The following is a 12,422-nucleotide window of genomic DNA, read 5'->3' on the forward strand; positions in this document are numbered from 1 at the left end:
AGGGTTTGGTCCAGGGACCCTCTGATTTAAATCCTCCCATCCCACAGCAGGGCCCTGCTTTAGGCTCAGTCACCCTCTGCTCATTCTCTTCTCTCCCTCTTCCACTGTGGCACTCCAAAATCCTTCTGTGCCTCCTTAAGTGTCTGCGTGCAGCTGAGCAGTGGTAAATCAGGAAGTCATGCCAGACAAGGGGGCTTAGAACATGCCATGACAGTGTCTGGGAATGGGTATTGCTCCTTTTTCCCCATCAGGACAAAAGCTAGAGCAGGAACACACCAAGGATGCATGGCTTGGGTCAAGACTCCACCGCCTCTCACTGAGAAGCCGTTTCTTCTGCCACAAACCCTGCCTTGGTTTTTCAGCACTGTTTCTGGGTGTCAGATGTAGCTGCAGGATCCCAAAAGGGTCTCACCAGTGCTTTATATAACTCCTGTTTGCATGTCTGCGCACGCGTACGTGGCCCTGCTCACCTTCAGCAGTCAACTCCTCCACGCATGGGGGAGGCAGGTGCTCGTCAGGGGCTGGGCCCATCCTCACATGGACACGATGGTGACCAGCATGAGGCAGGAAGGCCTCACGTGCCTCCCTGCCCAGAGACCCCACCTCTGACAATGCAGTTAACACTCCCTGGGAGCGGCAGGCTACGCTCTCCCACTTCTGAGTGGGAAACGGCACCTCTGCTGCTTCCCGGGGCCTGGCACCAGCAGCGGGAGTCTGGCACCTCTGCCAGCACATCCAACAAAGCTCTGACCAGTGTGGTCACTGGGAGCCAGGAGAAAGCAGTGAGGACACAAAGCACAGTCCACTAACCAGCCCTTCTGGGACTGCTCAGGGCATCATGCTTTGAGGATCCAGCAATGCTGGTGTGTGGCAGATGACGGAGTAGACACACCAGACTCTTGTGTATGTAGCTCAGCACTGTGAAATGTCCTGTCTCCCTGAATGAAGGGCCACGTTGGGGGAGAAGAGGGCACAGCTGGTGCCAGTTTCCCTAGGATGCCCTGCCATGGCTGGGAGAATCCCCTGGGACCCTGCTTACAGCTCCCCCCATGCATCCAGCTCCCGCCACGCCTACTCACCTGCCCCTGCCACTCAGCGACATTCACCAGCACAATGCTCTCAGGGAGCTGCTCATCTGAGACCAGGATCTGGTTCAGCTGATCGTAAACAGACTTTCGGGGCACCTGTGACAGCATCACCCCAAAGGTTAACCCCAGCCGGCTGCCTTGGCCACTCTGCCCGTGGCTGAAGGCCTGGCAGGGCTCTTGAGTGAGAAGCCTCCAGGTGAGGCAGCTTCCAGGGCCTCACCTGGGTGCTGTGCCATGAGTCTGGAGAGCTCTCACTGTCCAGGCTGCTGGTGCGGCCACCCTGTCCCTTTGAGCTCTGCCGGTCCTTCACAGAGGTGCTGCGGGGACGCCACAACTGCTTGCTCTCTGCCTTGCTGTGAGCGAGAAGCAGGAGAGGCGACACTGTTGACGAAATCCCATCTCCACCAACCCCCACTCACTCCAGGCAGCCAACATGAGCCCTCTCAGCCCTGGCATGGGGTGCAGACCCGCCTTACCTGGGAGACACAGCACTGGGGATCTCAGCTTTGGTCCCGGGTCCCAGCTGGGCCAGCCTGTCCACACTGCCCTCCCTCGTGGCAGCCTCTGCGGGGGCCAGCCGTGAACACGGCTCCTCTGCAGCCAGCTCCTGAGGGCCACACACAGTCACTTCGCACACAGCGCTCTCCCTGCCCTGCTCCCTGCACGCATGGGTGCCCCCACCCAGGACAGGCCTGGTGGCCCTGCTGGAGAGCCAAGGCTGCAGGGCCTTGAGGGGGCTGGGCTGCATCTTCTGCAGACCCTAACCTTCCTGCCACTCTTGCTGCTCTCCAGTCCAATCTACTTGTCCCCCCAGTCCCGCTCCCAGGCTGCTGGGCACCCCTGGTACCCCAGAAAGCAAGGTATGGCCTGAGGGAGCTCCAGCTCCACTCCACATCCCGTAGCCTCAACTCACCACTGCAGGGACCTCCACTCCTGGCTCTTCCTGTGGTCGCAGCACTCCTGGCTTCCGCTTGTCCGCCTCGCCCTGGGGGACAGGGAGTGGGGTCAGCGCAGGATGGAGCGCCCCGAGCAGGGCGGCTGCCAGTGACCCATGCGTGGCCTCACAGAACACACACTCCCACAGGGGAGCCTGGCGTTCCCCTGGGACTGGCCCCAGAGGATGCCCCCCATCGCTACCTGTCTGCCTGCGCTGGGAAAAAGAAGAGGAAAGAAGGGAAGGAGCAGCGCCAGGCAGGTGCTGCCAGGAGCTGTGGTCTCAGAGGGAGCTGCAGGCACTGCAGGGATGCTAGGCTGGCTGGGGAGGGAAGGGGGCAAGAGGTGGTGGTGGTGGTGGTGTAACTCACAGGGCTGCCCGACTCTTGATCCTGCCCTTTCTGGCTGTGCAGACTGCCGATCTCAGTCTGGGAACCAGAATGAGAGACTCCCTCAAAGAAACGCCTGCAGAGAAACAGACAGACGAACGGACAGACAGACAGACAGATGGGAGAGAAAAAGGCAGGAATAAGAGAGGAACAAAGTCACCATGATCCCAGCACACCCCCGCCAGCCTGTCCCAAGCACAGAGCACTGTGGAGAGGTCCCCAGTGGGACACAGGACCAGACACCCACATGTCTGAGCGACTGACAGCCTAGGAGCAGACCCACCAGCAGACTGCCAGCCCCATGCACCACGGTCTGCTGCAGCAATGCTGGGTGCAGGGACAGGATGGGGCCACCCCAGACCAACAGGGCTAAACCTCTGACCCCGGTGAGTTGGAGGCAGGGTCCCTGTCTCCTAGCCAGCAGCGGTTTCTCTCTCAGGGATCCCCTGCCACTGCAGTGCAGGGTGAGGAACCGCCTCCTTGCCCCATCTCACCGGTATATGGTCTCTGTCAACACCACAACTCCAACGTGCTGCTGAGCCTCTCTGCCCCCTCTGTACCACCACAGCTCCCACAGATTTCTGCTGCCTTCCCTTCTGCTCCTCCTTTTCCAGGGAGGGCTCCTTGTCTCTGACTGCTGCTGCTGCACACTTCCAGCAGCAGCTTTCGCCTTCCCTTTCTGCTTTCCCCTTTCCTGAGGCTCTGAAGACCACAGTATTGCACACAGAACCACACTGCAGGTAGCGCAGCAGCACAGCAATGTCCTGTTTTGTTCCCCAGCACTTAAATTTGCCTTTTTTCAGGTCTCCGAGCTGATGTTTTGGTAGAGCTACCCAGTGCAACTCCAAGGTCCTGTTCCCAAGTCACAATGGTCAACACAGAACTCCCTTGGGGCAGCAGGACTGCTTCTGCCACCACAGTGTGAGCTGCCACCTTTGTTGCCCCTTTTTCCACCCATTATTTATTTGCCAAGGACCCCCTCCACATCCTGTGGGCTGCTCAAAGACCAGTCTTTAGCAAAGGAGCAGGCTCTATCACTGGATCTCACCTGTCAGCTTTCCCAGGACCCTTGCAGCGACTGCAGTCCATCTGCAATGTGTGACTTTCCTGCAGGAGATCCAAGCCCTCTTCCCTCTAAGCTGTACATACGCTCACTAACTCCCGGGAAAAGTTTCTCCTGATTCGCCTGGTGTGTAGATGGGGATACCAGGTTGTAAATTTCCAGGAATGGCCACAGAGGCGTAGGATATAGAGCAGTTCTTCTGTTAGGACTCTACCAAGCTTTCCATTGTTTTCTATTGTTCTCATCCGGATATATCTGCAGCTTTCTGCAGGATACCTACAGACCTCTGAACATCCTGGCTGCTCCTTTTACCTTCCATTTAACATGTTTCCTCATTTGTATATGTCATGCTGTGCTGCCAGGCACAACCGTGTTTGTCAGGTTCTTTGCTTTTACTACTCCTACAAGGACATTTCATCTCAGTAAATGATGGTCCCCACCACAGAGCAGCTCTTCAGCAGCAATGTTTATACACCAGCTGGGAGAAGTCAAGGCTCGATTTTCCTCTCATTGGCTCTGTGACCAGCTACTTCACAACACGTTCATTTACCAAAGCTTAGAGTCAGCATTGTGTGCTGGTGGGACATTTTCTCCAGGTCACCCAGGGATAAAAGATGTCTCCTGTTATTAACAGATTTCTGCTCTCTCCACCCCTCCAGTCTCTGCTACAGGATCTCAGGCATTGTCACCATGCTGTACAGTCGTTACTTTACACTTGTCTTTTCTCAGCCAGCAATTTCAATCCTTACAGGCTATGTTAATAACTTAAGAGTCAAACCAGAGAAATATGTAAGTTTTCTAATAATTCAGCCCCCCAATCAGCATCTCTCCCACACTCCTCTGCACTGTCCCAGTAATCCCACCAGAATGTGACATACCCCTGGTGCCACTGGCACCTCAAAAAGGTATCTTCATTCCCTCCTTTTTCTTAGAGATTGGATGTGTCTAGATTGTATACACTTGGTCTGGCTTTCAACACCCCATTTAAATGGGGCTGTCTCCCCCTTCCCCATGGAAGCTGTGTCTGTTTCTGCCCTCTCTCACTTGCAATTCAGAAGCTTCCAACCCTAAAGGATGTGTCACACTGAGCACAAAGCTCTTCTGCGATTCTCAGCTTTCCCTGTGCCGTGGTTTAAAGTCTGAGTCTCAGCAGCTTGAGATTTAGGTAAACCCTAGCCCTTCTGCACAGCCTCCTTCTGTTTTCAATGAATTAGCCCCCTCTTCCCCATCCATTTTCCCCATCACCTATGGAGATGTTTGCTCCTTCTCCTCTGGTCTTCAATCAAAGGCTCTAACTGTTGAGGTCTTACCTAACAGCCTCAGTTCTAGCTCCAGTTTTGCCTCAGTGCAGGAGCAGCCTACAGCTGCATGGCCTCCCTGGCTGATCAAAAGGATGGCTATCTGCTCCCAACACCACTGGCCCAATCCAGAGCACCGGCCACTGCTCACCCCTAAGGACCTTAATGCCCTTGCTCCACAGAGACCTTCACAGTGTCTAGCAAGGCTGTCTACAACAATAAATAAATCCAATGTGAGGATCACATCTTGAATTTACAGGCTGGGCTGGAAGGTCATCACCAGCTGAGAAGACTATGCAGGGCCTTGGAGCCACGCGGTCTACACTAAAGACCTTGGCAGCCAGCTCCCACGTCTCCTTAGGAAAAATACAGACCCCGTAATGTGAAATCAAGGGGATACACACTCAGCACTGCCAGAAACTGAGGCACTAGAGAGCAAACCAAGCTAGGGACACTTTGTGAACAGGCTGAAAAACAGCCCAGGGCTCGATAGGCTGTCCTACCAGAGACAGCAGCAAACACCCAAGGCAGGTACAAGCACAAACCAGCACTTATTCTAGGATGCTCTCCCAGTGACCAGATGTTTGCAAGTAGGCACTTGCAGAGCCAGTGCGGGGTCTTATATTTAAATACTCTCAATAGACTTTTCTTACAGTTTAGATAGTTTTACATAGTTTACGTACATAAAGCATTATCTGACCACAAAAAGACCTTCCTTTTTCTCCCACAGCACCTTTGTTTCTTTAAATTCTTTGATAAGAGGCCATGTGAAACTCCTTTTGGAGTCCAAGCAGACCACCTAAGCAGCTCCCCCTTGCCCAAGTACCTGCTGTCTCCTTCACAATGACTTGTGGGTTTGTGGAAGCCATGACTTCTGTCATGTTCCTGTTCCTTCCCCAGTGCCCCATGGGTTCCTGAATCCAGCAGATTTAATTTCAAACAGTTTGCCTGTGGCAGATGAAGTCTGCTGCCCCTGCTAAGTACCTTCAGCAGGGATTCCAGCTAATCCAAATTATATTTAAACACTGAACTATAGAAACAATAATGACAAGTAAGCTTGGCTTGGCTAGAAGAGACCTAGTGCACCGTGAGGCAGCCAAGTAGAAAGACAATAAAAGGCAACTTTCTCACAAAAGTACAGCACGGAAACAGAACAGCCAGGAGCAGAGAGGCCAGGTGAATGCAGATCACATGGGAGAAAAGCCTGGTTTCACTGCATGGTCCACTGGAGACCTCTGTGCCAAGTCAGCAGTGCTTGGCCAAGCAAGTCAAGCCACTTGGTGCCTGGGGAATGGGGTGAGGAACATCACTGATGGTTGCTAGTCACATGTCTCCACAAAGAGTGGGAATGCAGCATGCAGACCTCACAGGGACACAAGGACTGGCCCAAGCAGTCACAAAGTGCTCAAAAGACAGGCATGCTTCAGTGTGGAGAGCCCTGAGAAGGCCAGGACCATCAGCACAAAGATGTGAGAGCTGGGAATAGCGGGGGCTTAGATCAAGTATGTACTCTTCCAGCAGATCAGTAAGTGTCAGGTGCTGGACTGGCAGGAAATTAAATGAGACTAAATGTGAAGGAAGCCAATTTTAACGGGCAGTTTTGAGTTTATTAAACAGGATATGCAAGTGAGGAGCTCAGTGGTGCCCACAGAAGATGGTGATGGGAGTGGAGACAAGACAATGCCTGCATTAGCCCAAGCAACAGAAAAGTGTCAGAGGGCATTTCTGCAGGTCCCATAGACTGTGCTGTTGGCCTGTGACTCCCTGCAACCCTTACCTCAGGGTGGGCTTGGGTGTGCTGTGCACACTCTCATTGTCCTCAATCTCCGGGCCGCTGTCACTGTTGTTGCACTCTTCCAGGCTGTCATAGAGCAAGCCCAGGTCTTCCTCCACCTCCTGGGTCTGGTCTACAGGGTCAGAATCCAGGACCTGTGGGACCAAGCCCAGAAGGCAATGAAAAGATATGGAGTCACCTGCATCTCAGGCACATACAAGCTCCCTCCCAGCCATGAGGCACACCACGGCACTGTTCCCACCTCAGGGAGCCAAATCCAGCCTGTGGAAGAAGCAAGTGACACTGTCATTGGGCCAAAGGCGGCTGCCAGGAGCATGACATCCAAATGAGTCTCAGACACACATCATACTTACTGGGAGTTAAGACACCTGGAAGGGCCTCCACTGGCTGTGCCGCACACTCAGTGCAGGCTCCCAGCCAAAGCCAGCTAACCCCAGGATGATGTTAGCCTGCTCTCAGACATGAACAGGATTGCCCCTGCAATGCCAGCTCATGGGGCAGAGCCAGTGTATGACAGCACCTTTTTTCCCCTGGCCCCTCTCCCCAACAGGAAGGTGTTTTTGATTTGAGCATGAGGGTCAGAGCTGCCTTCATGAGCCAGAAGGCTTTGGAAAAGCCAAGCCCCAGTCTGTGCCATGTCTCACACCACCTTTGATAACACCCCTGAGCACCTGCAGCTCGTGCCTTGTGCTCCCAGTGAGTGGGAACCAGCACTCTGACACCTACACATCTGCAGGAGACACTGACAGGTGGGGCAGCCTTCCTGCTTCTTACCTCCTCTGTCACTTTAAACCTCTTCAGCAAAGCCACAAATTTCTGCTTGAAGTTTGGTTGCTAAAACAAAACGAGGAAAGAAAAAAGATCAGCAAAACTACCAAACCAGGTTCCAAGATGACTAATGTACAGGCCATGGTTGCTCTCTTTAACATGCCATCGGCTCCTTTCTGGGTCCACAGGCCCGAGCTCAGCTACGATCTCCCTTGCTCTTTAAATTTGCTGTAGGATTTGGACTAAATCTGGACTCTGCAAGAAGCCGCTGTATCTGGGCATGAGGGAGGGTGCAAGGACTCAGACTCTCTCTGCTACAGGCTGGAGTAGCACTTTCTCTCTATTTAAATCCCCTTTCTCCCCAGACCATCTGGTTGAGGAATGCTGCCTTCAAGCAAGAAAAGATGGGGAACAAACTCAGGAAGAAGGTGCCCAGGGATCTGCAGGGCTGAAGCAGATGGGGACGAAGAGATGCTTGGAGAGCAGGAGGCTGGCAGGGCAGCTCCCCGATTCTGCTGACAGGCAGAAGAGCTACTAATGGCTCACCCTTCCTTGCACCAACCTTCCCCTTCCTTGCCGAGGGAAAAAGAAGAACGATGTCAAAGCAGCAAGTCAAAACTGTGTTGCACACAGATCATCACTGATAGGAAGCCAGGCTAAACACAGTACAGACCATGAGCTAGGGTACAGCTCTGAGCAACAAGCTAACTCATTAATGGCAAGAGGTTTTCTCCTTCTCAGAGCCAAGGGCTCTCTCCCCTGCTCTGCACCGATGCCAGCAACCCCCCCTCAACTCTCCTCACTCCCTGCAGGGAGGGGAGGAAGTGAATCCCTTCCATCCCTTTGATCACGTTGTAAATGCTGATGTTACTCTGGTTATTGATGTGGTTCGGATCATTTTCCTCCTAGCCTTCTTGGTTTTCCTCAAGTCATCCTCTTCATCAAACAGATCCTGCAGGAAAAAGGTCACAGAACATCAGAGCAACTCAGAGTGCAGGGAGCAGCATCTCCTAGCAGTTTCTCCATGCTTGCCCCCCATTTTGAAAAGCTTTGGTCCACCCTGCTCCCAAAGTCTTGCTTCTCACTTCCCCAACCTCTCTCTATGCAGGTCCTTCTCCCTCCTTAGCACTGTCCCCCAATAGACTTTCTTCCCCAGCACCTTTGCCCCCAGGCCTCTCCAGGGGGACATGTACCAGCAAGATTCAGAGGATGGAGTGCAGCTTTCTGCAACAGTCCTTGTTAAAACCTAAAACTCTTCTCTCTGTACTCACCAGCCTCCCCATGACCCATGTTTTGTTCTCCTGCTCTCCCCTCTCCAGGGTTAGCTCAGAGGGTGCAGCACCTGAGCTCACAAAAAGCATTCTTCCAGGGATCAGCCTCAACGATACACACAGCTCCCAGGAACACAGGGCCCTGATGTGTTAACCCAGCATGATGGGATAGGTAATGTGGAGGACCCTGAACAGGGGTTTGTCCCTGTCCTTGATCAGCATGCTACCACAAGACTTTTTTGGCCTTGAGTGTAGGCACCACAACAAGAGGACAGCAAACAGCAGTGGCTCATCACAGGGCTGGGATGGGTCTGCCACCTCTGACCATTTCCAGGCCCAGACTGTACTTCTTCCTAAAAGCTCTGTTCTCTCTCAGAGAGGGCAGCCTCTGGCCTGTTATCACAGGGAGATGGGAGAGAATCGTCGTGCAAGGTGGAGGGGGCTCAGCAGGGATTTTGTGCTGCAGATCAGATGGCTCCAAGGACACATTGGTGATACCTATGGCTCTCCAAAGTCCCTTGCCCCACCACGGGCTTGACAGCAGCCCACAGTTCCTCCTGCTGTCAGGTATTGTGGTTCTCTGCCCTCTGAAACCATGACAAATCTTTTCAAGGGAGATGAGAGGGCTCACAGTGACCAAGACCCTCAACCCCTGATTCTTGCCCCAGAAATGGGACCAGGACATAAGCCACCCTGAGAGGCCTCCCTTACCTGACCCTGCACAGCATCATCGCTGGCTTCCTGCTCTGAGGAGAAGCTGTCATCCTCTTCTTCAGAGTAGTTATCAATGTCTGGGGAGCGATCTGAAAGCAGACAGTGCAGATGCCACAACTAAGCATGATGCCTGTCATGGCTCCAGTGAAATGATTGGTATTGCTGGCAGGCACTTGGGGATGCACTCCGTTACCCATGTCCTGTCCCAAACGCTTGCCTTCAGGTTGTGATGAGCGCTAACACACCTGAAGCTTTGATTTTAGGGCCTGAGGGGACGCTCCCATCCTCATGGTCAATGGGCTGACTGGACAAAGAGTAGATGCTGATTTCAGCCACTCGGATGCTCACGTCCTTCATGTTGCTGTGGAGGCCCAGAAGCTGCCCGCCGTCCGTCGGGTGCTGCATCACCTAGGCAGACAGACAAGCCCCCTGCCAGGGTGACACAATGGCAGCCCACCCCCTCTGTATTATAGCTAGCCAACAAGCCAGAGCACTCACTGGCCAACTAGCCAACTAGCCAACAAGCCAGTGCTGTCACTGAGAGCCTGCCAACAGGTCCAGCTCCCTTCCCAGCGCTGGCACAGGGAGGCCATGCAAAGCTCCCCTCTGTTCCCAGCACCCTGTACCTCGGCCATGTTAATGATGCCCACTGCAAGGGTCTTGTAGCCCAGGATCGTGCGGTTCTTGTATCTCTTCCTCCGCTGCAGCATGATCTGCAGTTTGTTGCCATCTCTCTTGAGAAAGTGTGGGTACTGGGGAAGGGAAGCACAGGGAAGATGGCAGCATGAGGGCAGGGCTCAGCGTGATACACAGGTAGAAAACTCATCCTCAGTGCTGATGTACAGCAGGATCTGACCTGCTGAACTTTGAGGTGCCCCTCAAAGGCCGCCTACACTCCACATCATCCTCCAAATCCACATTGCCCAGCAAAACAACCCCTGGAGCAACGGAACAGCTGGCCAGCAGCAGCAATCTGTGCTGTTATGATCTGAGCATGACCAACCACAGGAGGTCCCTCCTCAGAGGCTGCCCCCTTCACACTGAGCCCCCGAAGCCGTGCTTGCCGAGAAATGCCAGGTGAAGGGAGCACCAGGGAGCCCAGGGGACCAGGCAACACAAGGTACCTGCAGTGAGAAGGTCAGCTCCAGCTCAGTCTCCATCAGGCCACCAGGCGGGAGGACGTATTCATTTGACCTCAGGACTCTCTTTGAACCCTACAACAAGATTGGTAGATGCACACAGGTAAGCTGAAGCATCTCGGCTGCAGACTCCACTGCATCACACACACAAGTCAATGGCGTTCACAGTCCACAAGGAAAGAGCCAGTGCCTTGACTCTGTTCTGTTCCACCTTGCAGACCCACCTTACACACACCAATCAACTCTTCGCAAAAGCCTGCAGTTTCTCCTGAGCTGCCAAAGGCCCCTTCTTCTTGCCCACCTGCCAGGGAGCACTTGCTCTTCCCAAGCCTGCTCTGCTTAATCTGTCTCCTTGCACCTGGAGCCCACCAGATGCTGTGGAAGGGGATACTGCTAGGGCCAGAGGGAGCCATGCATACAGCAGCAGCAGGAGAAGGAAAGGGTCCCAACACACTGCCTAGCCAGGAAAGGGACAGGTCCTGGAGCACATCTCTGCCCCCCAGCAGACGGACCCAGTGCAGACCCCTGCCCACACACAACTGGCAGGATGGCTCTGCTGGGACCAAGGCAGGATGCCGCAAGGGGACAGGGGTCCCCCCGCTTGCCCAACTTGTCTCTCAGAAAACTTCTCCTAGTCTTTTCCTCAGGCAACAGTCCTTATCTCTCCACATATATAAATGTTTTCTTGGCCCCACCAGGAGGGCAGTAGGAGACGCACTCTAACCACATGCCCACTCAAACTCTTTCCTTTATGTCTGTCCTATCTTTACTATCCCTATGGCTTGGCTGCTGACAGAGACACTGAATGACTTGGGGGATGAAAAATGCTGTCTGCATGCACCAGGCTCTCTTGATTGCAGGGTGGTACAACTCACGGACCCCCCAAAAGGCCCATGTCCACTGGCTGTGTCCCTGCAGGGCTGTGGGACCAGCTCCAAGTATAAAACAGCCCACGGTGGTTTCTCACTCTTCTCCTGCCTCCTTATGAATGGGCCAGCAAGCTGAGCCATTGATCTAGGTAGCCAACAGGATAGGCCAGTACAGCTGTTCTTGCAAATCAGTTATCATTGAATCATAGAATACCAGGTTGGAAGGGACAAGGATCATCTGGCCCAACTTTTCTTGGCAAAAGCACAGTCTAGACAAGATGGCCCAACACCCTGTCCAGCTGAATCTTAAAAGTGTTCAATGTTGGGGAAATCCACCACTTCCCTGGGGAGATTATTGTAATGGCTGAAAAATTTTTGCTCTTGTGTCCAGTCGGAATCACCCCAGGAGTAACTTGTACGCATTACCCCTCATCTTTTCCATGTGAATTCTTGTAAAAAGGGAGTCTCCATCTTCTTTGTAGCCACCCTTTAAATACTGGAATGTGGTGATAGGTCTTCCCTAAGCCTTCTTTTCTCAAGGCTGAACAAACCCAGTTCTCTCAGCCTTTCCTCACATGGCAGGCTTCCCAGTCCTTTGATCATCTTTGTGGCCCTTCTCTGGACCCTCTCCAGCCTGTCCACAACTTTTTTTTGTATAGCGGAGACCAAAACTGAACAGAGTGTTCCAGGTGTGGCCTGACAAGTGCTGACTAGAGTGGGATAATGACTTCTTTATCTCTGCTGGTGATGCCCTTGTTGATGCAGCCCAGCATCCTGTTGGCTTTCTTTGCCACAGCAGCACACTGTTCACTCATATTGAACTTCTTGTCCACCAGGACCCCCAGGTCCCCTTCTACAGAGCTGCTCCCCAAACAGGTAGATCCCAGCTTGTGCTGCATTCCTGGATTATATTTTCCCAGGTGCAAGACCTTACATTTGTCTTTGTTAAACTTCATAAGATTCTTGTTAGCCCACTCTTCCAGCCTATCCAGGTCTTCCTGCCAGGGTGGCTCTCCTTTCTGAAGTGTCCACTTCCCCACTCAGTTTGGTATCATTGGCAAACTTCATCAGGGTACACAACTGCTTTTGTGAGCG

At 53.3% G+C, this 12,422-nt stretch overlaps 1 protein-coding gene across 1 annotated transcript in view; it reads right to left on the minus strand.

The window, feature by feature from the left end:
• LOC104024627 (phosphofurin acidic cluster sorting protein 1) overlaps nucleotides 1-12,422 on the minus strand; it is a 72,385-nt gene that overhangs the window by 3,391 nt on the left and 56,572 nt on the right. The window contains exons 3-14 of the mRNA XM_075708298.1: nucleotides 10,444-10,533; nucleotides 9,946-10,071; nucleotides 9,565-9,727; nucleotides 9,317-9,408; nucleotides 8,206-8,286; nucleotides 7,341-7,400; nucleotides 6,549-6,700; nucleotides 2,393-2,486; nucleotides 2,002-2,073; nucleotides 1,565-1,695; nucleotides 1,309-1,441; nucleotides 1,080-1,184 (exon numbers count right to left, since the gene is read on the minus strand). Coding sequence (XP_075564413.1) covers nucleotides 1,080-1,184; nucleotides 1,309-1,441; nucleotides 1,565-1,695; nucleotides 2,002-2,073; nucleotides 2,393-2,486; nucleotides 6,549-6,700; nucleotides 7,341-7,400; nucleotides 8,206-8,286; nucleotides 9,317-9,408; nucleotides 9,565-9,727; nucleotides 9,946-10,071; nucleotides 10,444-10,533 — 1,299 coding nt within the window. The remainder of the gene's footprint in view (nucleotides 1-1,079; nucleotides 1,185-1,308; nucleotides 1,442-1,564; nucleotides 1,696-2,001; nucleotides 2,074-2,392; nucleotides 2,487-6,548; nucleotides 6,701-7,340; nucleotides 7,401-8,205; nucleotides 8,287-9,316; nucleotides 9,409-9,564; nucleotides 9,728-9,945; nucleotides 10,072-10,443; nucleotides 10,534-12,422) is intronic.

The sequence above is a fragment of the Pelecanus crispus genome, chromosome 3, assembly GCF_030463565.1.
Source record: "Pelecanus crispus isolate bPelCri1 chromosome 3, bPelCri1.pri, whole genome shotgun sequence".
In the NCBI taxonomy this organism is placed as follows: Eukaryota; Metazoa; Chordata; class Aves; order Pelecaniformes; family Pelecanidae; genus Pelecanus; species Pelecanus crispus.